Raw genomic sequence first — 27,395 nt, 5'->3', positions numbered from 1 at the left:
AGTCCTGCCTGACACATTCCGTTTACTGACAGAGACGCAAATGTGAGAAAAACCTCCCTTCTATTTTTAAAAGCTGCTTCAAGATCCACAATTCTGAGGTTGCTGGTGGCTCTGGCATTACCGTTTCATCTGGATAGAATTCTGGGCGACTAGAATAGAAAGGGGCCCCACTCCAGCTGTTTCTAGTACAGCTTTTGCTTTCAGAGTTTGTTTCTCACCTTAGAAAATGCTCGAGGCTTGTGAAATACTTATATGTCCTAGGTGTCACCTGATCAACAAGAACAAGGAAAGCACACACATGCACATACACTCACAAAACCCACTGCTTTGTGGATGTGTAAAATATAAACTGACATTTATTTTTGTTTTAGCTCTTAAAATTAATTGTGTAATGAGCAATTTGCTGAAGGAAGTTGGGGGCTTGAGAAAAGATCTATGTGAGTAGAAAATACCAGAAAATGTCTCAATAATCTGCATTTAAGAGGAAGAGACACTGGGGAATCTGCCTCCGCCACTTCTTCCCACAGCTCCCAGGATGAGCTCTGGGGCACAGAGGTGGCCCCAGAGCCTGTGGGATACGGGCTGTGTGAGTGCAGGGCTGTCCATGCAGTGGCCAGAGCCCACCGCACAGTCTCCCTAGTCCCTCTCATATAGGCGCCCATAGAGTGCTGCCGTCACCAGGCCAGAGGACAGTCCACCCTTCCTCAGGAAATAGTGGTCATTCTCCCAGCCGAGCTGGTCAGGGGTTTCCAGGGTCATCCCTGAGGTCAGAAACAGAGGGAAGATATAGGAAGTACTGAAGTTCCCCCACAGGTGAAACTCAAATAGTCCTGTGGCCTCTGTGATCTCCTGCCCGCAGGTGTCAAAGCCAAGACCCCCACATTTGACCAGGGCACAAACTTGAACATAGTAAGTGCCATGTATGGTGTGGAGGCCATCAAAGACCCCCAGGGCATACAGCTCTTTGGACAAAGTGGGCCTCTGGTAAAGTAAGTAACAGCAGAGGCCATTCGCACAGACTCGGAGATAGCCTTCCTTTCCCCACACAGGGACCAGGGTGAAATTGTCGTACATCATCTCAGAGAAAAATATGGGAGGAGCATTCATGTTCCACTTGGTGGCTCCATCACAATGGACTTCTTGAGCATCCTTTTCACAGTATGGATCACCTGCCAAGATTTTTAAAAACTTAGTATGGGATGGGTCCATTTTACCTGTGGCATTCTCTGTACCAATGAGACCCAGTGGATTTTTGGCTACCTGGGCAATTATAAGGTGACCTTTGGAGTTTTCCATGTCATGGTGCCAAAAGGACTTCAGAGGGGTATGTATGCCACTTCCAGTCATCCCCAGAGACTGGTGGTGGATGTTAGCAGCCAGAAAGTTGATGCCAAAGGCAATGGCAAAAGCACTCTGAATCTGAATAGCTGCCAAGAGCGGGAGCTGGTTCATCCAGGCGGTCGGATACACAATGTGCTTCACCTCAGAGTCTCTGACGAGTCTGATGGCAGGGTCGAAGAACAATATATCAAAGCAAGTGAAGACACCAAACTTGCCAGCAAAAGGGGTATCAAAGATGATGTGATCCACTTTGAGAGGGGCATCAAAAGCTGCCTCAAAGTAGAGGTTTTGTTTGCGGTAGCGGTCAACAAGGGTTCCATTACTGCTGAACACAACATTCGTGTTAAACTGGTATCTTCCATCATTTGGGCACCCTGGGTCACTGCTGTGACAAGGCTGCTTTGTCCCGAGATTGGCCACCAGGAACATCTCTCCCTTGATGGCCATACAACTCAGGCGCTGGAGGACCTAAAGAAAAAGAAAGGTATAAATAAATGGATTTTTAAAATCTTACCTTTTGCCTTATAATTTTAAAATAGGAAAGTACCTGTATTGTGTCCATAATATATACACAGCTATTATAAATCAATAAAAAAGCAACTACCACTGAAAACATGCAAAGAATATGAACAAGTGATTCATAGAACAAATGGTCAACAAACATCTGAGAAGATGCTCAACCTTATTAGTAATAAGGAAATGCAAATTAGAATAATAATGAGATACCATTTTTCACTTTCATAAGATTGGCAAAAATTCAAAAGATTATTCTATCTTGCATTGACCAAAGGGTGGGAAAACAGGCACTCATACACTATGACTGGGGATGTAAAGTGAAACCATAATCTTTTAAAGGGGAAATTTGGTACTCTCTAAAATAATCTAAGATGTGCTTATCCTTCAGATGAGAAACTCATTTCTAGGAATCTTACAGAAAAACTTGGACATGTTTACAAAAGTATGCAAACAAGGATATTCATTGAAACATTGTTTACAATAGCAAGCATTAAAAAAAACAATAAGCATATAGCATGCTAAAAAAGATGTCAATAACTATGAAATGCATAGAAAAGACTATAGTTGGGATGTACAACACATCGTTGATGGCAGTTTCTCTAGGAAGGGAAGTAGGATGAAGGGTGGGGTGTGGTGAAGGTGGACTTCTATTTTGTCACTTCTGTTTGATTTGTTTGTTTTATAAGCATATATCCATGTATTTCTTGTGGAATTAATAAATAGAATGACCAATTGATGAGTAAATGCCTCATAGCACAAGACATTATTTACTGACAATGTTGGCACATGCAGTTTGGGGAGTTTGAGCCTGATTATTAGGATCTGAGGGTCTCCTTTCAGCCTCATTTAACATATCTTGGCTTTTGGCCCCCGGCGTGGTTCATCTCTACATGCTTTTGGCCTACTGAGGAGGAAAGCTGGGACCCTCACACACCTCTGTGTCATTGAATCGATGGGGCTCCAGGCATGGGTTCCATTTGACCAAGCGAGGAGACGGCATGAAATCCAAAAATGGGTAAATGGATGTTCTTGTAAAGTTGAATCCATGAATGCCATCTTCTGGAAACACTATAATCTGTACACCCTGTAAGTCAAAAACATCAAAGTAGAGTATGTTACCAGATAATGGGAAGCACCACTTCATTTGTTTGTTCATTCTTTCATTCATTCATCTGAGAGCCATCAAGCAGTTGCTCTGTACCAGGAACCAGAGGTAAAAAGATGGCGGCTGGACTCTCATCAGATATCTTAGTCTTGGGGAAGCCGTCATATTTGGCCTGATTCTGAGAGAAGAAAAAGTCTTCTAGGAACAACCATTAACTGTGTACGTGGGGCACGTAAGGGAAGGAGGGAATGAGTGAGCTTGGCTGAAGGTAGCAGGAGTTTGCCAAGCAAACAGATAGCACAGGTTTGGAGTTCTTGGTGGTGCAACGGGAGATGGGGCCTATTATAAAAGGCCTTGAATACTGAGCTCATTAACAGACGTAATATCTCCAGTCCAGTGGTTTTCAACCTTCATTGTTCATCTAAATCAGATGGGCAGCTTCTGAAAAAACACTCTTTGTTTAGGGGTGATGCTGGGGGCCACCCCTAAAAAGTCTGCCTTAATTGATTGTGGGTGGGGTCCTGGTAACAGTGTTTGTTTAAAAGTCCCCAGGTGATTTTAATGTGCAGCCAAGGCTGGGACTCGCTGGGCGGGTGGGTAAAACTCAAGAGTGTTGATTTCAGCATCGAAACAAGGACTTGCTATAACTTGCAATTCCCAGATTGGGAATTAGGAGGCTCCCTGCAGAATCCTGATCACCCTACAGGCCTTTCCCCACACCTGGAGACACCCTGGGCTCCCTGACTGTGACAGGCTGCGGCCCCCTGCGACGTCTGCAGCAACCTGAGGAAATCCAAACGGCAGCCCTCAGCGCCGGGGCCTCATTCTGCTGCTGCTCTCCACTCACTCGGCCTAAAACGTCAAGCCTGGAGCACTGCTCCAAAGTGAAAGGTGGAGGAGGAAGGCAGAGAAGGCGTGAATAATCGAAAATAACAGGCAACTTGAGTCATTTATTTCTGGAATGTACGGCAAACTCTTTCTTGGGAATTTTTTTATAGTTCTAAAAGCTTCAAAAGCTTAACTCTAGAAAATTTGGAAAACAGAAAATATAAAGTAAGAATTTATAATCCTATAAGATGAAGATACTTATTGTTACTATCTTGGCTATTTTTATTTTGTGTGTGTGTGTGTGTGTGTAATTGAGATAATAAATACACGGTTTTCCATCTTGACTTGCTCACTACACAGCACATCAAGACTACAAAGACACTTTCACGAATATCATTTGTAATGGCCACATTATACTTAAGAGGACACCACAATTTATTCTCTATTTTTGGACATTTGAATTGTTCCCAGCTTTTTGTAATAAAAAGAAAACTGTGGTGACCATCTGCATATAGGGCGCTCAAAACACTTACTGAATGAGTGTTGTACACAAATCTCCAATTGGATTATTTCTCTAAAGTCTTATAAGTGAAAGTACTGGGTCAAAGGCATGAAACATTTTAAGTTCTCAACATACACTGCCAGATGATGCCAATGTACACTCCCTCCAGCAGAGTATGAAATTGGCCATCTTACTGCACATTATAAAGAAAAATTATCACAAACTTGGAAATAAAGCACGATGAAGAATGTATGCCTTCCCAAGATATACTAGCGTACTGATTACCAGGCTCACTTAAGGATTATTTATCTAGTGAATGTACCACTGTTTGACTTTGTTATTCAATAAAAGATCACCCTAAAGATTACAATTTTATTGTCCCGTAGGACATTAACCAGTTTTGTATTTATTAGAAAATTCATTTCAACATTCATTTGACTGACTGATACACACATTTCTCTTTCTCATATTCTCTTTCGAACCAGCTTTACCATCTTACTGGTTCCTGCCTTAATTAATGAGTTAAATAAAAGCTTTGACACATGTCCATTCTATATGTGTGTAGTCATGTTTTTAACTTTTTGAAAATTATACTGGGACAATATTTTCCTTTATTAAAAACAAAACTTTGAGAGCATTGAATGGTTTCTATGGACAATAACATTTAAGTTATGTATACATTTTAGATTAATATTAAAATTAAATTGCATTTCCTGAATACCTATCTGCCAGGAACGAGGAGAGCAACCACACTCGAACTAGGGCAGCACTTCGGGTTTGATGCGATGACCAATCTGTTTTAGGAATGTTCTAGGAAGTAATTAGCGTTCCTGATAAATGGCTTGAGCAATTTTCTGATAGACCTTAATGAGATCAAGAACTCCTGAGGAATTAAGGATGCTAATCCAGTGACTGACCAGCCTAATATCTTTAAGCTGGACTCTTTTTCTTCCCTATAAATGCCTCTAGCAAGAGAGAAATATTTCATTCGGCTTGTTCAGGAACCTCTGCCCTTATAACAAGTCTGATATAAAACTCTGACACATGCTTGGCATCAATTTATCTTAGCAGTTGCTTTAATACATATAATCCTGTAAGGCAGCCGAGATATCCGTAAGCACTAGGAATGACAAGAACAGTAGCTTCATCCCTGCTCCTCGACCACAAAGAGAAGGAATGGTGCCTTGTAGCTGGCATGGGTTCAACAAGAACATGGTATATGTTTGGGGGGCAGGTTCTCAAAAGGCAGTGCCTACAGGTGCAGTCTCTGGTTTCAGTACGGCATTTGCATATGTCTTAGAATGGTCTTGTGGACAGGACGGAGAAGCAAGAGTAGGGGATATTTTAGCGCCATGCAAGCAAACACTCTGTGCAGAGAAAGCTCTCGAGTGGGTCTGTGTCATCGGGAGGTCTGAGTGCACAGCCTGGGATTTTTTTACACTGGCTTCAGCGGAGACACAAATGAGGTGTGTATCAAATGTGTGAATGACGTGAAGTTAACTGATACACAGGATGTCAGAAAAGGTCTCCAACTAGCTCAACAGGCCCGAATGATGAAATTTAACAGCATAAATGTGAAGGCCTGCTCTCAGGTTAAATACTCAACCGTATAAGTACAGGATGGCAGTGGCAGCGGGTGTATCTGCATGTGGGAAAAAGGCTCAGGGGTTTTAGTTGACAACAAGTGCCTTATGAATCCACAGTGAGATGTGGCTGCCGAAAGTTTTCTGGGGACAATGTCTAGAAAAAGAATGGTGATAGGTCTCCTCCAAATTTTGCTCGTCAGACAGAATCAGGAGAGCCGCATACAGCTCTGGGCACGGAGATAACCTGGAAAGTCTTTGGTAGTAGAGCTGGAAACAGCATCTCTCAAGGAACTGTGAAGGGACTGGGGACATATAGCCTGGGGGTGAGATGCCAAGGGGGCCATGACAGCTGTCCTCAAACTTGGGGAAGATGGCATACCCTGTAAGGGACTCAGTCTGCTCTGTTTAGCTCAGAGGGAAGAACAATGGGTGGCACTAACAGGAAGGCCAATTGTTGCTCACTGAAAGGAAGACCTTTCCAGAAGTTCCCACTGTCCTCAAATGGAATGAGTGGACCTGTGAGACAGGGAGTTCTGGGCCACTGAAGGTGTTCAAGGAGAAACTGGATGTCAGGCTAGGAACAAAAGAGAGGAGTGTCACCCGTCAGAAGAACCTGGACCAGGTCTTTAAGCTCCCTTCTAACATTAGTTTTAGATATAGTATTTATATGTACCATAAGCTAGAATTTTTTAATGTAGCCACAGTGGCCGTCCAGGCAGTCCTCACCACCCTGAACAGAGACAGGGACCACGTGTGGCAGGACCTGCTGGCAGGACTGGGTCTGCCCTCCCGGACACAGGGAGGTTTTGCTGGCATGGAGTCTACCTCCTGCGCAGGCAGAGCAGGGCTTCGTCAAGCAGCTAGGCTTGGTCACCCCACCACCAGGGTTAAAGGCCAAGCTTCCCTTTGGTTATGGGTTTCCCAACAGGGCATTTTCTCTTACAGCAACATCTGGCACCGACATGTCCCTCTCTACCCCACCCTTCCTGCCAGGAGTGGGAAATGCGGGCCAAGCAGGAAGCCTTCACAAAGGCTGGCACCATTCTCCCTTTGTCCATTTGGGCTCGGTTCTGTCTGGACTGAGACCTCAGACTGTTCATGGGCTGGTACAGAGACCAGAAATGAGCCCCCAAAACTCTGACAGCAGCAAACTGCAGTTCTGTGGACGCTCACTACTTCAGTTAAACACTGAATGCCTCAAAGAGCACGAGAGGCCATCATGTCCAGTGGTTTTCAAATTTTTCTGCACATCAGAATCCACTGGGGAGCCTTAAAAGTCTCCATGCTCAGCCCACACCCCATCCAACTCTGTGGGCGTGGGCACCCACATATGTTTACAACTGGCCACGACTGCTCCGCACAGCTACATTTGAGAACCAGGGATCCAGCCCCTGGCTTCTCAGACTTGAGGTGCAAAGCATCACCTGGAGATCTTGCGAAAATGTAGATTCTTATTCAGCAGGTCTGGGGCGAGGCTCAAATTCTGCACTTCTCACAAGCTTCAAGGGGATGCTGATGCTGCTGGTCCAGGGACCACTGAGTAGTGAGACTCTAGCCAACTGACTGCTTCAACTCAGTGTTACCAGCTGGACTGATTTTCCAGAGGGGCTGCAGGAACCACTGACCGAGGGCTAAAGAGCAATTTGCTCTGTTCTGTGAGACAAGCTAACGTTCTAACCCAGGAGCATTTCTTGCCTTTTGGGCTGCAGTCATCACTTGCTCTTCGTAGATGTCAAGGTTCTGGTTCATTAGCTCCAAGGCCTCCTTGCGGCTGGTGAGAGCTAGCGGGTTCGGACTCAAGATTGACTGGTGCTCGTACACGGCAGCCACGTAACATCCAACCTCTTGATGTTCAGCCACGCAATGCTCTCCGGTGTGGACTCCCAGGGCAGCCACGTAACAGCCGCAGAGGAAAAAAGCTAGCTGGCTGCTGGCTCCAGACATAATGCAGACCATACATCTGGAATGTAACGGGGCAAGGGGAAAACAGCTGAATAAAGAATCCTGCCAAGAATTTCACTTTCGCAGCTGTGATTTATTAATCCCAGCAGTTAAACTCACCCACCGTGATCCTGCAGCTCAAAGAGTTTGTTTCATGTTCCTAATAGAAGGGTACGTGTTTCTCTCCAAACACGTAGCAAGCTATGTTTAAAATGCCTCACTGTGTTAATAGCCTGGTTTTAGAACATTTCCAAAACAGACCCAATGTTTGCCAGGATTTTCTTACCCAGTCTTCAGCAAGACGGCAGTGTGTCACTACACGCTTTTCTAGCTGCGCATTTAGGTTTTAGGCAATAATAATTATTCCGATTATTTTACAAAATTCTGGGACATATTCCACATCCCACTGCCTGCCGTCCTTACACACATACATCCTACAGGTCAACCATACCAGCTACCACCGTGGTGATCCTAATAATACAGCTCAGCCTTCCAGGCCACAAAACCTGAGGGATTAGAATTCTTCCCGCATTTCTTTGGTTAGTAATGCATATAAAGGCTAAGTCTCCCTTTACTGAGCACAACACTCTTTATTGGGACCAGGGAAACTGCTGACTTCTACTCAAATGCCAGCACCTACTCTCTGGAGTGGACAGGTGAAAAGAAGTCTCTGGATCAAAGCATGGCTTTTTTTCCTCTTTGAACTTGAGAACTGCCATTGCACATCAACTTCTGTCTCTGTGACTCCCGAACTCTTGGTCAAAAGCATACTCGTCTGGAAATAAAATCTTTTTGCAGGGACAAAATGCAATTTTCTAGAAGACAAACTAGAATTTTCTAGAAAGTAAACTCAGCTTGGTAGCTCCTACCATAAAAGATTAGAAGTAAATTACATCACTTATAATGACATCTTTGTGTGCCTTTTCTCCCCAAGAATAGGGATTTTATTTCTAAGAGTTACGTGTTACTGTTTTAGAGTGAACAATCCAATTCTGCCTTGAGAATCAGCCTGCCCTCTGAGCTGAAGCCCCTTCCGTGGCACACGGACCTATTGGGGGGTGTGCCCAGGCCAGGCCACTTGCTCTGTGGAGATGTGCTGGGGCTGACCAATCGCCCAGGAATCCAGATTAAACATCAAGGTAACAAAGACAAATCAAGGAATCAAGTTGCTGCTCTTTAAAAAGAAAATGACACCCTGCCCAGTCTGACTCATAACTCCTGCGTTTGCATTTCAACACCAAACTCTCCAGGCCACAAATCTCTTTTTAATTTTCTCTCAAAAGTTCCAGAAACAAAAGTAACAATAATTATTTTCAGCAACAGAACAGGGACTAGGGATGCTCAGTCAGAATCCTCACAAAGTCCAATACTTAGAATGAGCGAGTTCTCCCCGCCAACCATGCCCCATCTCAAACCATTACTTCTTTCCCCAGAGAATAACTGTACCACCCGAATACCAAACCCCAGGACTCGCTGCCACTCATCTGGGACACTGTAAACAATGTTTTAAGATGAGAACAAGGGGCCTTTGAGTAAGCAGTCATGAGTTTTTGAGTAGAAACAAAAGTATATTTGATAAGCTTTCTTATCTGAATTTTGCCTCTGAAGACCAGCAAGGAATAATTTAAAAAGTCTCAAAATCTATTTTCTATTCCATCTCTAGTTTCATAATGATGGTAACAGGGAATGGTTTTGGGGGGAAAATTTTATCTTCAAAGTCATATTCACCATATTTCTAAAGTATAAGGCTATGGCCTCACTAAGAGGTGGGGAAACTGAGGCTGGGGGACGGGCGTGCGAACCAGTGCCAGTGGAGGCAGGTCGAGAGTTCCCAGGGCCGCGAGTGGTGTTCCCAGCACCCCCCTTTCTCAGGCAAGAGCTGTAAACCACCAATTTGGGGACACAGAACATTTGTTTAAGTTTCAGGGACTTGCAATCCTGCAAAACAAGGAAACTGCGGAACCAGCAAGATATCACATTTCTTTCTATTTTGAGAAAATAAAATTTAGATTATTTACAACAGGAGCCTGGTAGGAGAGCTGGAAACGGCAATCACTGTGTGTGAACAAAGGCAGGTCGATAACAAGAGGTTATGCAGATTCAACCAGGTATTCATGCTTGAAAGAAGCAAGCTTAATGAGGTGGGAGAGAATGAGCAATTACAATAAAAATAGGTACAACAGTTTGCCCTTCCGAAGAGTGGTGAAATAGCAGCCATTTTCACCAAGTCCGCCAATGCTGGCTTTCCCTCTTTATTTGGCACCACTCAACTGTCGCAGGAAAAACCAAACAAGGCCTGAGGCAGGGATTTTGAAGGGCTCGGCAGGCAGAAGAGGGGGCGTTAGTGATGAGGCAGGACGGGAAGGGCTGAGGCAACACCAGCCGTTTCCAGGGGTTGCCAGGTGCTGGCTCATGATAAGCGAGCACAGGTGGGCTGGGGTGTGGGGGCTCCCTGGGAACAATGGGGCCCTGGAAGTCAGGGGGTTCTTGGGAATCCAGCAACTGATCTATCTTGAGGGCTGGCCAGGACCTGGACCACAGACAAAATGGTGACCAGAGACGTGTGCCTGGTCTGACAAGGTAGGTACGCACTCTCTGCCATCGGAGGGCATTTGCCACGTGAGACTACACTGCAGGAAGGGCCCGGCATGGATGCACCGTCGAGGAGACGGTGTGCTTCCCTACCCTGCTTCATATACTCTCAGGGCTCACCACAGCCCACTGGGATGGGGGCATCAGCCAGGGAGGCGCCGGGAATCCCGCTGCCAGGCAACAGCAGAGCTGGGAGGGCGCTCACCTCGGACACTCATGGGACTCCGGGGCGTGAGCCAGACGCGGGGCAGGTGTCAGGGACACAGCAGTGAACGAGCCCAGCCCTTCCGCGTGGGGCCCCCGCTCCGGATGTATGAGGAGACCGATCACAGTCAAATACATACCTAGTATGGCGCATGGCGGTAAGTGCAGAGGAGAAATACAGGGGGGAGGACAGGGAGGGCCCGGCCTGGGTGGGGTACAATTTTAAACAGTACGGTCAGGGAAGGCCTCCACGAGAAGGCGGTGTCTGAAGGAGGTGAGAGAGGAGGCCTGGGGGAAGTGTTCCAGGCGGAGGGAATGGCTCCGTCAAAAGGCCCGAGTGGGATTTTGCTGGGTGGTTCAAGAAACAGCAAGGAGAGCAGTGGGTTGGAGCCCGGGGACCAGGGAAAGGCGGCAGCAAGTAAAGTAGGAGAGAGAAACAACAGGGGCCGGCTCACTGGCCCTGCAGTTGCCCGTCCTCTTCCATTCTCCTCTGTTACAGCAGCCCCGTGAGAGCCAGTGAAAGCCTGAGTCAATCTCCCAGTGACTCCCCACTGCCTGCGGAGTAAAAGCCAAAGAGCTTAGAGCAGCCAACGGGAATGAGCCCGGAGACAGGAAATCACTGATGGGTGGCCAGAGAACTGCTGGGGTGACATCTTTAAGCAAGCATCCTGATCTTTTAACTGCCCTACAGAAACCCCTGCTTCTCATTTCATAATGAAAAATGATCCCCCGACGCTAATCCTGATCAGGAAGGTTCTTTCGATCTATGAGGACAAGAAATCAAAGTCTAAATTACATGGAAATCTATTTTGTGGAAATTTGGTAACATGTCAATCACTAGATATTTTTACACCAAAGGAACTTTTATTTTCCACCTTGCTAAATGACTCATCTTGATAATTAGCTGCGTTTCCTTCCTAGCCATGCTATTACAATAATGTCTTTTGCAATAAAATGAAAGGATTATTATTAAGGTATTCTTAAGATAATTTCAGAGGCAGGTGTATATATTTAAAATTTTATATATAGACCTATTCATCTTTTTAATAAAAGATCTTGTCACTCTTACTCGTCAGGGAGAAAAACAGTCCAATGATTGGAAAAAGAGGCAGGAAAAGTCAGCAGAGGAAATGTCATATCCTCTGGAACAAAGCCGGAGGGACCTGCTAAGTCACTAGGAATCAGCACAGTACACGTTTCTATGTATATCTTGACAGTGCTTGCCAAGAAAAGCCCTGTGATGTTCCAAAGAGAGTTTTAAATTTATTCTCAAGATTTTTGCCAATTCCTTGACCAAATCCTTTTACATAAGGAGGAGAAATAATGTCCATCTCCACCTAATTTACATAATCTGAATTTAAAGCAGTCTCAAGAGAGATCTTTTATTTCCTCGAAAGCCTTTGTTTCCTGGTTTTCCCCTCTGATGATGCTAGAAGTGAGCTGTCCAGGACCGACCCCGGAAGCAGCAGCCCCACAATGGTTTTAGCTTGGACAGCTTCGTGCAAACCCATCCACCAACAAAACTGTTGACGTCTCAGTTGTAAATGTCAAGTGTAAACACTTGGGAGCGGCAACGACGATGACGTCGAAATTCAAAGCTGAACTCAAAATGGTGAATGAATTACCAAGTCCTCTGAGTTGAACTGGTAAGTTGTAATTTCACTTTTTAAAAAATTCCAGCTATTATCTTCAAACAAGAGAGTGACATACAGGAGCATACCTTTGGACCAGGCCTTTGATTAAGGCCTGTTTCTGCTCCATTGACTAGAGTAAGTCATCTTAGGACACGAAATGAGCAATCAGAGGACCGTGACACTGGAACCTACATACGGTACGTCATCCTTCTTTTCCTCAAATTATCTTCATAATTTAAAGCAAATAAAACTTCTCCCTGAAATGCCCAGGTGTTGAATGCAAGAAGGCGCTTTCTTTCTCGTTTTGTCGTGCGGATGGAGAGCCCCAGCTGAGGCTGCCTCCACAGGATTGCTACTGCCATCCTGTGGACAACTCGAGTATCATCAGCCCAAGTGGGTATGTGCTCTTAAGTCCCACAGCGCATAGGGGTTCTGAAGCACTAAATGGACAGTATGTTTCCTCTTTGTCTTCTCCTTTTCACTTCTAACACTTCATCTATCTCTTTTACAGTAGAAAAACTAGAAAACATTTGATTTTCCAAGATCTGGGTCTCACGAAATCTGTTTTTTATTCGTCATGTTTCCAGGACCTATTGTGTCTTCTATATTCAAAGTTCCAAATTTGTTGCAATTTCTTAGCTTACAGTTGTGCACTCCATAGGATGTGACTGGACGTGCAAAGCGACACGGCCAGCCACACTGTGACACAAAGCACTATGCACGGGGACATCTGGCTGAGTTAAGGGATCTATAGGTTTATACCGACGTACATTGCATTTTACATGTTAACATTTTCAAACCATTTTAACATCCATTATTTCATTTTATCTTCCTGTCACATAAAGCAGTGAAAGCAGATGGTAAAATTCTATTTTCATGGTAAGAGAAAATCTCAGGACTAGTTAGTAGTGAGAACAGAGTAGAAACCAGGGCTCCTGGTTCCTGGTCCAGCCCTCCTAGCACCTGTTGAACAAGTGGGGCAATTTATCAGTCAAACCTACAAAGACCACTGTGGGGTCTTCAATGCAGCTGCAGCAGAAATAAACAGAAATTCAAAGTAGCACTCCCAAGGGAGATGCTGGGTGGTCAGACCAGAAAAGAGGTTCTCAAATGTGAGTGTGCCATCAGAATCACCCAGAGGGCTTGAACACACAGATCTCTGGACCCCATGCCCAGACATTTTGATTCAGCAGGTCCGGGGTAGGGCCTGAGAATCGGCATTTCCTACAAGTTCCCAGGTGATGGTGATGCTGATGGTCCTGGTGTGGGGTCACACTTGGGGAACCACTGGGCTAGAGGCATATACAACCTATACTCCAACCCCTACCTTTCCCTCATGTCAAAGAAAGGCACAAGTTATAATCATCACCTTTATTTCCCAGTGCCTCTCCAATAGGGCTGATAGAATTTGGGCAGATTTTAAAGCATTTCCACCAAATTTGGTGAAAATGAGCAACACAGTATTTCAATACTCAAACTAAGGGGAAAAAACCTCCCCCAATTTGGTCAGGTTCATGCCTTAGCCTTGACAGGAACGTCATTGCAGACGCAGGCTGTTTCTGGTTCTCATTTGTTTAAACAGAGTTCCTGATTTTAAAAAAATAAAACAGGGGCAACAGACAGATATTCTATTATATAGAGATATTCTACTACATAAATAGATAGTATGACTAGATATTCTATTATATATAATATGAATAAATAAACATGAATAATTTATATTTATAAATTTAATTAAAATATTTTTAATTAAAATTCTTATACTTTAAATTTATTCATAAATATATATTTACAAATAAATAGGTAATCTGAAAAATCTTCCAACTATATTCTGCAAAAACGTATCAGATTTTCTTTTCAAAAGTATATCTGAAATCCTTGGGGGTCAAAATTGAATAGCTGTGGAAGTAAGTCTTAAACTGAGTCCAGAGACCTTGACCAAAGAGCAAGGAAAGAGCAGAGAGAAGGCTTTTTTCACTGCCAGTCAGTCTTGGGAGAGAAGAATGGTGGGGCCACTTGCAGCTACTCTGCTCTTCTAGAATGTTTATGGCTTCCAGCTGGGCTTTACCTTCTTGATCCTCCAAGAATTATTATCAATTTCACTAAAACGAACCTCAATGGGTGTCAGCAAGGAATTGTTTTTCAAAGCCCTTGGGAAATTTCTCCTCCATTTCCTTGTTGGACTACCTTCAATCAGAGTCATCAAAAGAACCACCTTCTAGATAATGAGGACCTGAAGGCTGGACATCTAGGAGAAACACAACGAGTGCATGGAAAATCTGATGTCCTAGAACCACAGGTCAAATTTTTCAGGGAAGATGTGCTCAGAAACGTGGGCAATTTAAAGGCTCTTCATGATTATTAAGTGTATGGTGGACACAACGTCTCTAAGGGTATGGTGGGCAAAACATCACTACATCAAGTCCTATCACCCCTCTGCTCTTATCTGCCAGTGCTCAGGAGTCAAAACCAAATCACAGGACCAACATGATGGTGGAGATGCCCTGGATGCAGACAGTTGAGAACAATGGAATGGGTAATAGAGCCAAGGAACCGTGTTGCCCAAGTCAAAAGAACAATCCTTAATAGGACAGTCTGGAAACACTGAGAATGAATGACAGTAGGAAGTATGAAAGAAACAACAAAGAAAGCTAAAGTAAAACACAGTGCTAGAGAAAAAATGCCAAAGGCCACTTCCTCCTGTGGAGAGGCCAGGAAGCACATATCTGGGAGGGCAGAGTCAAGATCACCAAGAGAGACACAGCAGAGAATCAGCAACTAGGTCCAGACGCTGTCAGTTCCGAGTACCTGTGGAGAATGCCCTTGACACAAGCATGGTGGGAAGATGTAGGCGACCCACAGCATAGGCAGGTCAATGGTGTTCATTTAGAGGGCAGCATACAATCAAGAACAACAATGACCTTTCCAGACCCATTCACAAACTTGGCAGTCTTCTCCATCCATGGTAGGGTAAACGTGTAGAGAAATGGTTAGTGTCTCCACCTTCCTCTCTCTTCCTGGAGGCACTGAGCATTTCTGTTTTCTTCTGCTTTGGCCAGACTGGTAATTACCTGTGTGCCTTTGTTCCTCTAGCAAAGGTCCCAGCTCAGCCATAGTTGCATCCTCATCACTGAAACAAGTGCCATTGCCCTATGCCATCCAGACCCTCCGGGGGGCAGACAGCTGACTGGCTCTCCTATGTCCAGCAGCTTTACCCGGCATGAAGGCCCAAGTCCTCCAAGCTTGGGGCTCCCTGGGGTTGGTGCAAGTGTGGGGTTGGGTAAGGGAGGTTTCAGACTCTCCCATGGTAGTTGGAGCTACATTCCTCAGCACTAGGGGAAAAGCAGAGGAGGATATTCTAGCTCTTTTTTGGAAAGAGGTTACTGCTAAACTTGAAGAAGGATCAATATCCAGAGCCAGGATTTAAGCCAAATCGATTTTGTCCAAAAGCCTACATTCTTTTTATGCCACCACATTCAAAACAATGAGAGGAAAAGTGTGATTGAATAAGTGATATTAGGATGACTGAATAACAATTTGGAAATAAATTTAAACACTTTAGGCCATATACAAAAATAAACTCAAAATAAGGAGTTAATATTGAATGTAAGGAAAACTAGCATAAATTAGAATTTGATATGAGACATCTGATGAAACAACTTTCTAAAATTTAAAGCAGTTAAAATAACAGCAGAAACAGATAGACAAATTAAAATTTACATGCAAAATATACACATCAAGACAACATTTATAAACAGGCAAGGAACAAGAACAGATTGAAACAGGAAGAAAAATCATAAACAAACACTTTGAAAGACTTTGAACTTATGTGCAAAATAAACACTAACTGGTACTATTCAAATATATTAAATTTGGGAAAAAATTAAGGTAAACTAGTAGAGTGATAGTGAACAGCAATTTCTTACTGGGGAAAAAAAAGTTTGACAATTTGTATTATGAATCACACACCGTCTACTTCTGGAAGTTTATCTTAGGAAGTCATTCAAAAGAAGAAAAAAGTTAGTTGAAAAAACAACACACCATGGAAGTCAAGACCATGGGCTTTTGGGTTGCAACACATCTGAGTTGAAATCCCGGCTCTGATACTTACTCATTATATAAACTTGGGTAAATTATTTTAAAATAACTAAGCTTCAATTTCTCCATCTATAAGTTGGAAATGAAAATATCTGATATAAAGTGCTTAGTGTTCAATAAGTGGAAGCTAGCTAAAACTGAAGAATAAGTCCCAATAGGTGAAAGCTGGAAACCAACAATACAGAATATGATGAAAGTTATGAAAGTTAATGTATATAAACCAGGTGGAATACCAAGCAAAAATTTAAAAGACAGTTATGAAGACTCTGCTAATGGAATATGTTTAAGATATGCTAAACACATACTGAAAAATTTTCTATATTTACAAGGATAATAGCTAAGTAAAACATGCACACATTTTTTCTCCTGCTTCGTTCTTGAGCTCTGCCAGATAAATTTCATGTCAGTTCTTCCCTACTTAATCTATAGATTTAATGCAATCCCAGTCAAAAATCCCAGCAAGTTATTTGGTGGATATGTACAAACTGATTCAAAAGTTTATATGGAGAGGCAAAAGACCAAGAACAGCTAACACAATATTGAAAGAGAAGAACCAAGTCGGAAAACTGATACTACCCGACTTCAAGACTGACTATAAAACTACAGTAATCAAGTCAGTGTGGTATTGGCAAAAGAACAGACAAATAGATCAATGGACAAATAGAGACTCCAGAAATAGACCCACATAAACATAGTCAACTGATCTTTGACAGAGGGGCAAAGGCAACATAATGGAGCAAAGATAGTCTTTTCAACAAATGATGCTGAAACAAGTGGATATGCCCATGCAAAAAAATCAATCTAGACACAGATCTTACACTCTATGTGTGTAGTCCAACACCACCAAGCAATTAACTCAATTCTGATACTATCTACCTGGAGATAGCCTCAGATCCCACAGGTTAAGGCTCAGTCCTACAAGACTGCCCCTCTCCCTCACTTTAGATGGCAATCGCAAATCCAGGTTGTTATCTGTGCTTCTGACCGACTGGCTATAAATTGGAGGTTCCCACAACCCTCTCCTCCTTTTCGATTAATTTGCTGGAGCAGCTCACAGCACTCAGAAACATTTATTTACATTTACTAGTTAATTATAAAGGATATTATAAAGAATACAGATAAAAAGCCAGATGAAGTACCTAGGGCGAGGTATGTGGGAAAGGGTGCACTCTCCCTGCCTCTCAATGTGTTCACCAACCCACAAGCTCTCTGAACTCCATTCTTTTGAGTTTTTATGGAGGCTTCATTATGTAGACATGATTGATTAAATCACTGGCCACTGGTGATTGAACTCAATCTTCAGCCCTTCTCCCCTCCAAGGAGGTCAGGGGTGTGGGGGGAGGGAATGAGCCTAAGCTACAATCCTTTAACACATGCTTGATTCCCCTGGCAATCAGAAGCCATCCTTAGGGGTTTCTTGAAAGTTATCTCATGAACATAAACTCAAATGTGGTTGAAAGGGGCTTGTTATGAATATCAAAAGACACCTTTATCGCTTTTATCACTTAGGAAATTCCAAGGGTTTTAGGAGCTCTGTGCCAGAAATGTGGATGAAGACCAAATATATATTTGTTATTATAAATTACATCACATACTCTTCACAAAAATTAACTCAAAATAGATCATAGACCTAAATGTAAAGTGCAAAACTATAAAACTCCTAGAAGATAACATAGGTAAAAATCTAGATGACCTTGGGTTTAGTGATGACTTTTTAGATAAAACACCAAAGGCAAGATTCATGAAAGAAAGAATTGATAAGCTGAACACTTCATTAAAATTAAAAACTTCTGCTCTGTGAAAAACAATGTCAAGAGAATAAGACAAGCCACAGACTGGGAGAAAAATATTTGCAACAGACACATCTGATAAGTGACTGTTATCCAAAATATACAAAGAACTCTTAAACTCAACAATAAGAAAACAAACAAACAAATTAAAAAATAAGCAAAAGATCTGAACAGACACCTCACCAAAGAAGATACATAGATGACAAATAAGCATATGAAAAGATGCTCCATGTTATCTGTCATTAGGCAACTGCAAATTAAAACAACAATAGATACCACTAAACACCTATTAAATAACCAAAATTGAGAACACTGACAACACCAAATGTTGACCAGGATGTGGAGCAACAGGAACTCTCATTCATTGCTGTTGGGAATGCAAAGTGGTGCAGCCACTTTGGAAAACAGGTTGGTAGTTTCTTAAAAACTACCATATGATCCAGCAGTCGCACTCCTTGTATTTACCCAAATGAGCTGAAAACTTATGTCCACACAAAAACCTGCACATGAATGTTTATAGCCACTTTATTCATAATTGCCAACACTTGGAAGCAACTGAGATGTCCTTCAGTAAGTGAATTGATAAACTGTGGTATGTCCAGACAATAGAATATTATTCAGTGCTAAAAAGAAATGAGCTATCAAGCCATGAAAAGATATAGAGGAAATTTAGATGCATACTACTAAATGAAAGAAGCCAATCTGAAAAGGGTACATACTATACGATTTCAACTATATGACATTCTGGAAGAGGCAAAATTATGGAGACAGTAAAAAGTTCAGGGGTTGTCCAGAGTTGGGGGGAGGGAGGGACGAATAGGTGGAGCACAGGAGAATTTTCGGGCAGTGAAACTATTCTGTATGATACTATAATGATGGATACATGACATTACACATTTGTCAAAACCCACAGGATGTACATACAACACCAAGAGTGAATTCTAATATAAACTATGGACTTTGGGTGATAATGATGTGTCAATGCAGGCTCATTGATTGTAACAAACGTAGCACTCTGGTGCAGGATGTTGATAGTGGGGGAGCCTGTGCATGTGTTGGGGCAGGAATATATGGGAATTATACTCCTGCTATACGATACGATACGATACGATACTATAGCCATAACGAGTATATGTACTTCACGGTCAACTTTGCTGTGAATCTAAAACCACTTTATAAAGTATTTTAAAAATAAAGTAAAAAATAAATAACTGAAAATCAAAGCAGTTAGGTGGTACTGAGACATTTCTCAATCTTGATATCCAAAGATTTTAGATTTTAGTGGCTACACAGGGCAGAAGACAAGATCTTGAGGTTGGAGTGAGATCTGTGCATATTGGAGTGATCTCTCAATGGGCTATGTCTTCATTGAAAGGATGGACAAAACCAAACAAACATATAAACACCTGCTTGCCAGCAAAAGTAACTATCTGACATGGAAACTTGTATATCTCATCTTGGGCTTCGAGTAGGGAAAGAAAAGCATCCCCTGAGAAGTTATAAACAAAGGTTTCCTTATGTGGGTTTAAAGATTCATATTAACACAACATACATGACCCATGTAACCCCCCAAAATGAACACAAAATAGTCTTGAGATGTTAACAGTCCTGAAGTGCTTGGAAAAGTCAATCTACATCCTCTCTAAAGGAACTTATCTTCAACCCAGGCCACCCATAAGTCGCACAATGAGAGATCAAGTAAGCATGATCTCACAATTCAAAATTATTGAACACATAAGAAAACAAACTAGCATGCAAGAGAAACCATCAGAGAAGAGAGTCAAAATAACACAGCAAAATCATACCCCCACAACCCCCAACAAGACTTAAATATAAAATATATATGATTATGTTTATGGAACACAATAAAAATTTTATAAACTCTGACAACATAGAAATTATAAAACTAATAAAAGGTGGGTGGAGATGGGGGAAAGAGTAGTGTAGTATGCAGGAAAGCAGAAGGAAGGAAATAAAACTGGAAATCAATAAACTAGAAAACAGAAAAATGATAGAACTAATCAATAAGTCCAAGAGGATTTTATTTTTTTATTTTATTTATTTTATTTTATTATTTTATTTTATTTTTTGTGTGAGGAAGATTGGCCCTGAGCTAACATCTGCCAATCCTCCTCTTTTTGCTGAGGAAGACTGGCCCTGGGCTAACATCCGTGCCCATCCTCCTCCACTTTATATGGGACACTGCCACAGCATGGCTTGCCAAGCAGTGCGTCAGTGCGCGCCCAAGATCCGAACCGGCGAACCCCGGGCCGCCACAGCGGAGCACGCGCACTTAACCACTTGTGCCACTGGGCCGGCCCCAAGAGGTTGTTCTTTGAAAAACAAAAAACAAACCAATTATATAGATAAATCATCAGCTAATGTAATTTTTTAAACAAAGGAACAACATATACAAAATAGGTAATAATGAGGAGGAAATATCTACAAATGCAGAAGAAATTAAAAGAACAATGAACAATCTCCTCATTCAATTATATGCTGATAAACTTGAAAATTTAGATAAAATAGATAATTTCCTAGGAAAATGTATTTTATCAAAACTTACTTTAGATAAAAGAGAATAGTGAACCAGGCCAACAATCACAGAAGAAGTAATAAAGTTATCAAACAACTATTCCCTCCCATCTTCCACCCTTAAAACAGGCCCAGATAATTTCCAGAGGAATTCTTCCTAACTGTAAAGGGGCAGATTATCCTAATAGGCTACTTGGTGTTCTAGAACATACTAAAAGAAGAAAAGTTTTTCTTATGAAGTGATAAAGTTCTGAAAACAAAACCTGACAAAGGTAGGAGCTCCACAGTGTTAGCTAGGACCAGGAGCCTTCTCTCTTTGTGCCTCTCTGTCCTCAGCACGCAGCCTCCACCTTCAGTGTCACCTTGTGATGGCAAGAGGCCTACTACAACTCCAACACCATGCTGCATGGAAGAAGAGTAAGAAGGCATCTGCCGGTTCAATTAGCTTTCCCAAAAACCGTGTCCGCGGACTTCATTTAAATTGCTTTGGCCTACAAGGAGACTCATGACCACTCCTAGCTACAAGGAAGGCTGGGAAGTAAGGTGCATTACCATCTTGAATAAAATCAAGATTTTGCCAGATAAAATACAGGAAGCCCAGTTAAGTTTGAATTTTGGATAAACAAGTATGTTAGGACATAACTTATGCTGAAAAATTATTCATTGTTTTGTTTTTCTAAATCTGGGAACTCTACTCGTAAGTGACCAAGTAACCATTACCCTGACTTTTACAGTTATCACTTCTTTTATTAAAAAAAAAAAGCTTTATCACCCAGTGTGCATCCCCAGGCATTATAGTCCAGTCTTCCCAATTAAATAAAATTGATATATCCTTTAAGTCTCTTTTAATCTACCAGTTCCTTTTCCATCCCCTTTATTTCCTTAAAGTCAACTGATTGAAGAAGCTTGGTCATTTGACCTATAGCTTTTCCAACAGAATGAATTTTGCTTGTTGCACATGCATGGCGAGGTTCAAATTTTACCTCTTTCCTTGGTATTTCTTGCAAATTGGCAGCTGGATCCAGAGACTGGATCAGATCACATTCCATCCCTTAGGCAAGACTAGGGGTGGTAGTGTGTTCTTTCATCATGAGGCATATGTCTGACTCTCTTTTCATGATCTTAACACAAAACATTAACACTTTATGCCTTTATTTATTCATTAGGGGTTGCAAAATGCCAGTATTCTAATTCTATAATTTCATTTTTATTTATTAATTGAAAAGCTTCTTATAAAGAGACATTTTATTTTATCTACTATTTGGTGATCTAGTGGTACAGTTCATATAGGAAAGGCAGGATAAATGCTAGATTCTCTCCCATTCTTTTTAAAGTCCGTTTTCAAGATAATGAATTGGTTCTTTATTATTCTCTGAAGGTGACAAATTCTTAAAAATATCATTTTTGAACTCATAGATTTAAACATATTTGATGGGTTTCTCTCCATTGAATTATTATCATTACTGAAACTCAAACTATCCCATCCTTGGCCAGTCATAGCCTCTTCAAGTTCGCTCTTGATTCCTCCTGACATTACCCTAGTAGTTTCTGATAGCTTCTTTGTAATCTGACATTAAGAGATGTCCTAAGCTTATCTTGTACATTTCCTGGCTCAGATCTGGAACTGGCCATTTCTCCAAGAAGCCTTGGGTCCAAAACTGATCCTTTGAAAAGACTAATGAAATAAACAAACCTCCATCAAGATTGATCAAGGACAAAAGCAACAAACATACACGAGCATAAAGGAAAAATTAAAACGGAACATAACTATGATTACAACAAAGATTTTAGAACTGATTATTGGATGCTCTGCAACAAATGTATACGGAATGGATATGTGGATAAAATGCATAATTTTCTGGAAAATAAAATTTACCAAAATCCTCAAAAGACTGAAAAATGAAGCAGACCAATTACCCAAGAAAAATTAAATTATCAAATACTCAATCTAGAAACGCTAATCCTGGTCTATTTTTCAGGGGAATTCTCCCAAACATTCAAAGAAAAGACACATACTGTGTCTTTTTTATACAAACATATTTATACATAAGTATTTTATAGAAAATGTTCTAAAAATTTTGTGTGTGTTCTTTCCTTTTCTTATTCCAAAATTTTTTTAAAAGATGATATAACCTTGATACCTAAGCTAGATAACGATAGTTCAGGAAAGGAAAATAATGTCTGACTCTCACTCTTAAGCACAAATGCTGAAAGCCTAAATAAAAATAATAGAAAATTGCATTAAGCAATGTATAAGAAGAAAATCATCATGGCCAAATTGGGTTTATCACAAGAATGATGAATCATTTAATATGAGAAAGTATATCAACTTAATTCACCACATTAACAGATTAAATGAAACAAAAATGCTACTTACTAGTGCTTCTTATCTATATTGTACTGGAAGTCTTAGCCAGTGCAATAAGACAAGAAAAAGAAATACAAAAGCTATAAGAACAGAAAAAGAAGAAACAAAACTGTCACTTTTGATATGATTATCTACAAAGAAACCTAAGAGAATCTATAAACAAATTATTATCATTAATAAAAAAGCATAGTAGGGGCCGGCCCCATGGCATAGCGGTTAAGTGCGCGAGCTCCGCTGCTGGTGGCCTGGGTTTGGATCCTGGGTGCACACCAATGCACCGCTTGTCAGGCCATGCTGTGGCGGCATCCCATATAAAGTGGAGGAAGATGGGCACGGATGTTAGCCAGGGCCAGTCTTCCTCAGCAAAAAAAGGAGGATTGGCATGGATGTTAGCTCGAGGGCTGATCTTCCTAACAAAAAAATAAAAATAAAAAAAATAAAAATAAAAAAATAAAAAAGCATAGTACAGTAATTAAATTTAAGACCAACATATGAAAATTAATTGCATTCTAATACATTGGCCCCCCAAAACTAGAAAATGCAAATAAATAAATAAAAAGTAAAGTACTTAGGAATAAATCTAATAAAATATTTTTATTGAAAGACATTACGGAAGACTAAAATAAATGGAGAGATATATCATGCTAATGGCAAGATAGACTCAATAATATATAGATATTGTTCTACCCAAATTAACCTATAAATTCAATGTAATTTCAATCAAAATCCCAATGAGTATTTTATGGAACTTGATAAACTGATTCTATAATCTGTACAAAAGAGAAAAAGGCCAAAAAATAGGTCTAGTAGACAGAACAATGGCCCCTCAAAGATGTTCACATCCTAATCCCCAGAACCTGTGAGTATGTTAGGTTACATGGCAAAGGGGAATTAAGGTTGCTAATCAGCTGATGGTGAGACAGGGAGATTATCCTGGATTATTCAGGTAGTCTCAATGTAACCACGAGTGTTCTTATGAGGGGAAGAGGGGAGTAGAAGAAAGAGAACCAAGGAGATGGCAGCATGAGAAAGATTTGACCTGATATTGCTCACTTTGAAGATGAAGCCAAGAATATGGGAAGCCTCTAGAAGCTGGAAGGAGCAAGGCATGGATTCTCTCCTAGAGCTGCCAGAAATGAATGCAGTCCCCCCAACACCTTGATATTATCCCAGTGAGACCCATTTCAGACTTCTGAACTACAGACTGTAAGATATCTTATCTTACAGACTGTAAGATAAATTTGTTGTTTTAAGCCATTAAGTTTGTGGTAATTTGTTACAGCAGCAACAGAAACTAATTACAATAGACAAGATGGTTTCAAAAGAAGAAAGTAGAAGGACTTGTCCTACCAACATAAAGACTTACTTTAAAAATATAAAAATTAAGATAGTGTGTGATTGGTGTTGGGATAAGAAAAGAACAGAGAGTTCAGAGACAGACCACAAGTATATGGAAACTTGATATATGACAGAGAAGACATTATGGATCACTGGGATAGGAATGAACTATACCATAAATGGGGCTTGGACAATGGATATTTTGGTAAATTGATTGCAAAAAGGGCTAGCAATTATTCCTCTCTCCTTATTCATGTTTCCTTACCATGTAACTTGAATGCCATCCCACTCAGAGTCTGAGTTCAGCCATGTAACTTGCTTTGGCTAATGGGATGTTAGCAAACATGACACACAAAGGCTTCCACAATGGGATCTGTCCCCTTTCGCAACCTGTTGCCATCATATGAAGATTCCCAGGAAAGCTTGCTGAATGAGGAGAAACACATGGCTCAGTGGCTATATGTCTGCCATTCCAGTGGACAATCAGTCAGTTTCCAATGGCAGAGTGACTTAGCTGATTAGCAACTGACCACAGACACCGGAAGAAGCCCAGCTGAGCCCAGCCTCACAGGATTATAAATTCAATAAACGATGGTTGGGTTACTGCACAAAATTGGTGTTCACTTGCCCGATGCACATAAACAAGCCAATTAATTATGGCATCAGCCTTTGGGAAAAGAAATCAGCTTTATTTTGCGAGATCGATCTGCAGGGAGAACAGGGGGCATGTGCTCAGATCTGTCTCCCCAATTTAGGATTGGGGTGAAATTTAAGAGGGTAGGGAGAACAGGCTGGCATGCTGGTGGGACAGGCTTTGATTGGTGGGCTTCAAACATTTATGGTTATGTTTTAAACATTTATGACAGGGTTCTAAACATTTATGATGAGGTTCTAAACTTTAATGATAGGGTTCTAAACATTTTTGATGAGATGGGGAAGGAATTTTAACACCAGATCTTCCTGAATGAGGGATCCCTTGCTTCTGATAAGAGTCCAACTTTCAAGTTCCAGTCATGTCCCGGTCCTTGGTTCTGTGGGAAGGAGGATCTTTGGTTCCGTGGTCATTTCAGGTCAAGGTTTCTTCTTTTGTGTGTGCTCTGGCTATGTGACTTTGCAGATTTTCTGAAAGGCATTTTTTTTTTTTTGGTGAGGAAGATTGGCCCTAAGCTAACAACCATTGCCAATCTTCCTCTTTTTGCTGAGGAAGATTAGCCCTGAGCTAACATCTGTGCCCATCTTCCTGTATTTTGTACATGGGATGCCACCACAGCATGGCTTTATGAGCAGTGCATAGGTCCACACCCGGGGTCTGAACCCGCAAACTCTGGGCCGCTGAAGTGGAGCATGCAAACTTACCCACTACACCACTGGGCCAGCCCCTGAAAGGCAATTCTTAATCACTCTGTTGATAAGAGATGGGGTCAGTTGAACTGGTCCTGGAGGGCCCGCAGTTACAAATCTGCCCTTTTTGTTGCTCATTCCTCAATCTTGAGGGACACAAGAGCGATGACTGCTCTAGCTTCTTCCTGCTGAAAAGGGGTGTAGGTTGTTTCATCTCATTAAACCAGTCTCTTAGTAAGACAGTGATGCAGGTGGGCTCCCAAAGTTTGGCCTATGTTGTGTAAGCAAGTAACCAGGTATTTAATAAAAAGCATTTTTAGAGAAACAAAAAGAAAAAGAAGGTCAATAGTTGGAGCAAATTATAAACCAGTTTTTGAGCCCAGGGGGCAGCCAGTCAAAGGATTTCTAGATGTCAGAATCAAAAGCATGTTTGCAGCTTGAAATGTCTCTGATAATGTCATCGGGTGTTCAAGTATCTTTCTGAGTGGCTTACACAGCAACAGACATGAATCTCCCTTAAGCTTATATCAATATGTCCAGCTTCAGTTTGCAAGGCTTCAGAGAAAAGGGCAGGTTCGGTTCTCAATGATTCCAAATGAAAATGATGGAAAAAATTGAAAACATTAGTTTGGAGATTTGTAGCCAGATATTTCAGGAGACTAGAATAATTCAGGATCTAGTCTAGTTAACAGATATAAAACAAAACCTCAAAGACAATTATCAGAACTAGAACCTAATATCCATGAATGTGTATCACAGTTTGTATTGAAACATAATTTTCCTCTCTAAAATCACCCTCATTTTTACTAAAGATAGCCAAATTAGGACTAATTGGTTGGCAAAATGAGTCTAGTTTCAATAAACTTAGCCCAATTATTTACATAAACACAGCAAGAATAGCAATTGATCATATAGGCTCTTTTAAATCTGCTTTGCTGGGACTTTTCACAAGGAATCTCAGATTGAGCCTTAAAGGCTCCTTAAGGCCAGTAAAGCCAAGCCAAGGACTTTTCATCAGACTCTGCCTGCAATACCTACAGATCTGGAAAAAAAAGTGAAATCCTCACTTTTCCAGGTCCCCAAAATATCCTGAGGTTCCTTGCACCTGTCAGGGAAGTGACCTTCTTCATTCACTTGGTAACTGCTGGGAAGCCTGTAAGCAAGGTACCAGGCCAATATTTCCAAGTGGCTTTATTGCATGAAGTCCAATCTTTGTTCCTCAGAAGCTGTCTTGTCATATCTGACTCTGCAAGTTTCTCTCAAATATGACATTCCAGTGAAAGCTCTGGTAATATAACCAATGTTTACAATTTTGCCCTGTTATAAGGAGAAGAGACTCTTATTGAACTTATGCAAATAACTGTATTGCCATGAAAAAAATACTCACTCACTAAGAGTTTCCAAATTCTGGAGGGATCAGGCAGGGAGAAAAAAGAAATAAATGTTTCAATTCTGCTTATAAAAGTATAATTTACCAAATTGCTATAAGTCATAGTTAGCTTAAGAGAAAAGAGAAAAAGGTTTCCTTAAATCTGGAAAAAAACAAAACATTAAAAATCAGCAATATTTCAAATGAAAAGTCATAAAAATTATAATCATCCTCATCAGTTCATTCAGTCTTGTGTAATCAATTCTTGATCTTAATCTTCTGTTAGCAGATTCATGATATCATCAGT

General features: G+C 41.3%; 1 protein-coding gene across 2 annotated transcripts in view; it reads right to left on the bottom strand.

Annotated features, from left to right (window-relative positions):
• Positions 1–338: 338 nt before the first annotated feature.
• The window catches only part of BTD (biotinidase), a 37,633-nt gene continuing 10,576 nt past the window's right edge, over positions 339–27,395 (bottom strand). For both annotated transcript variants that reach the window (XM_058553470.1, XM_058553478.1), the window contains exons 2-4: positions 7,574–7,838; positions 2,792–2,941; positions 339–1,809 (exon numbers count right to left, since the gene is read on the bottom strand). In XM_058553470.1, coding sequence (XP_058409453.1) covers positions 637–1,809; positions 2,792–2,941; positions 7,574–7,838 — 1,588 coding nt within the window. In that variant the 3' untranslated portion in view covers positions 339–636. The remainder of the gene's footprint in view (positions 1,810–2,791; positions 2,942–7,573; positions 7,839–27,395) is intronic.

The sequence above is a fragment of the Diceros bicornis genome, chromosome 2, assembly GCF_020826845.1.
Source record: "Diceros bicornis minor isolate mBicDic1 chromosome 2, mDicBic1.mat.cur, whole genome shotgun sequence".
NCBI classification, from domain to species: Eukaryota; Metazoa; Chordata; class Mammalia; order Perissodactyla; family Rhinocerotidae; genus Diceros; species Diceros bicornis.
This window is presented reverse-complemented; position numbering and strand designations above follow the sequence as displayed.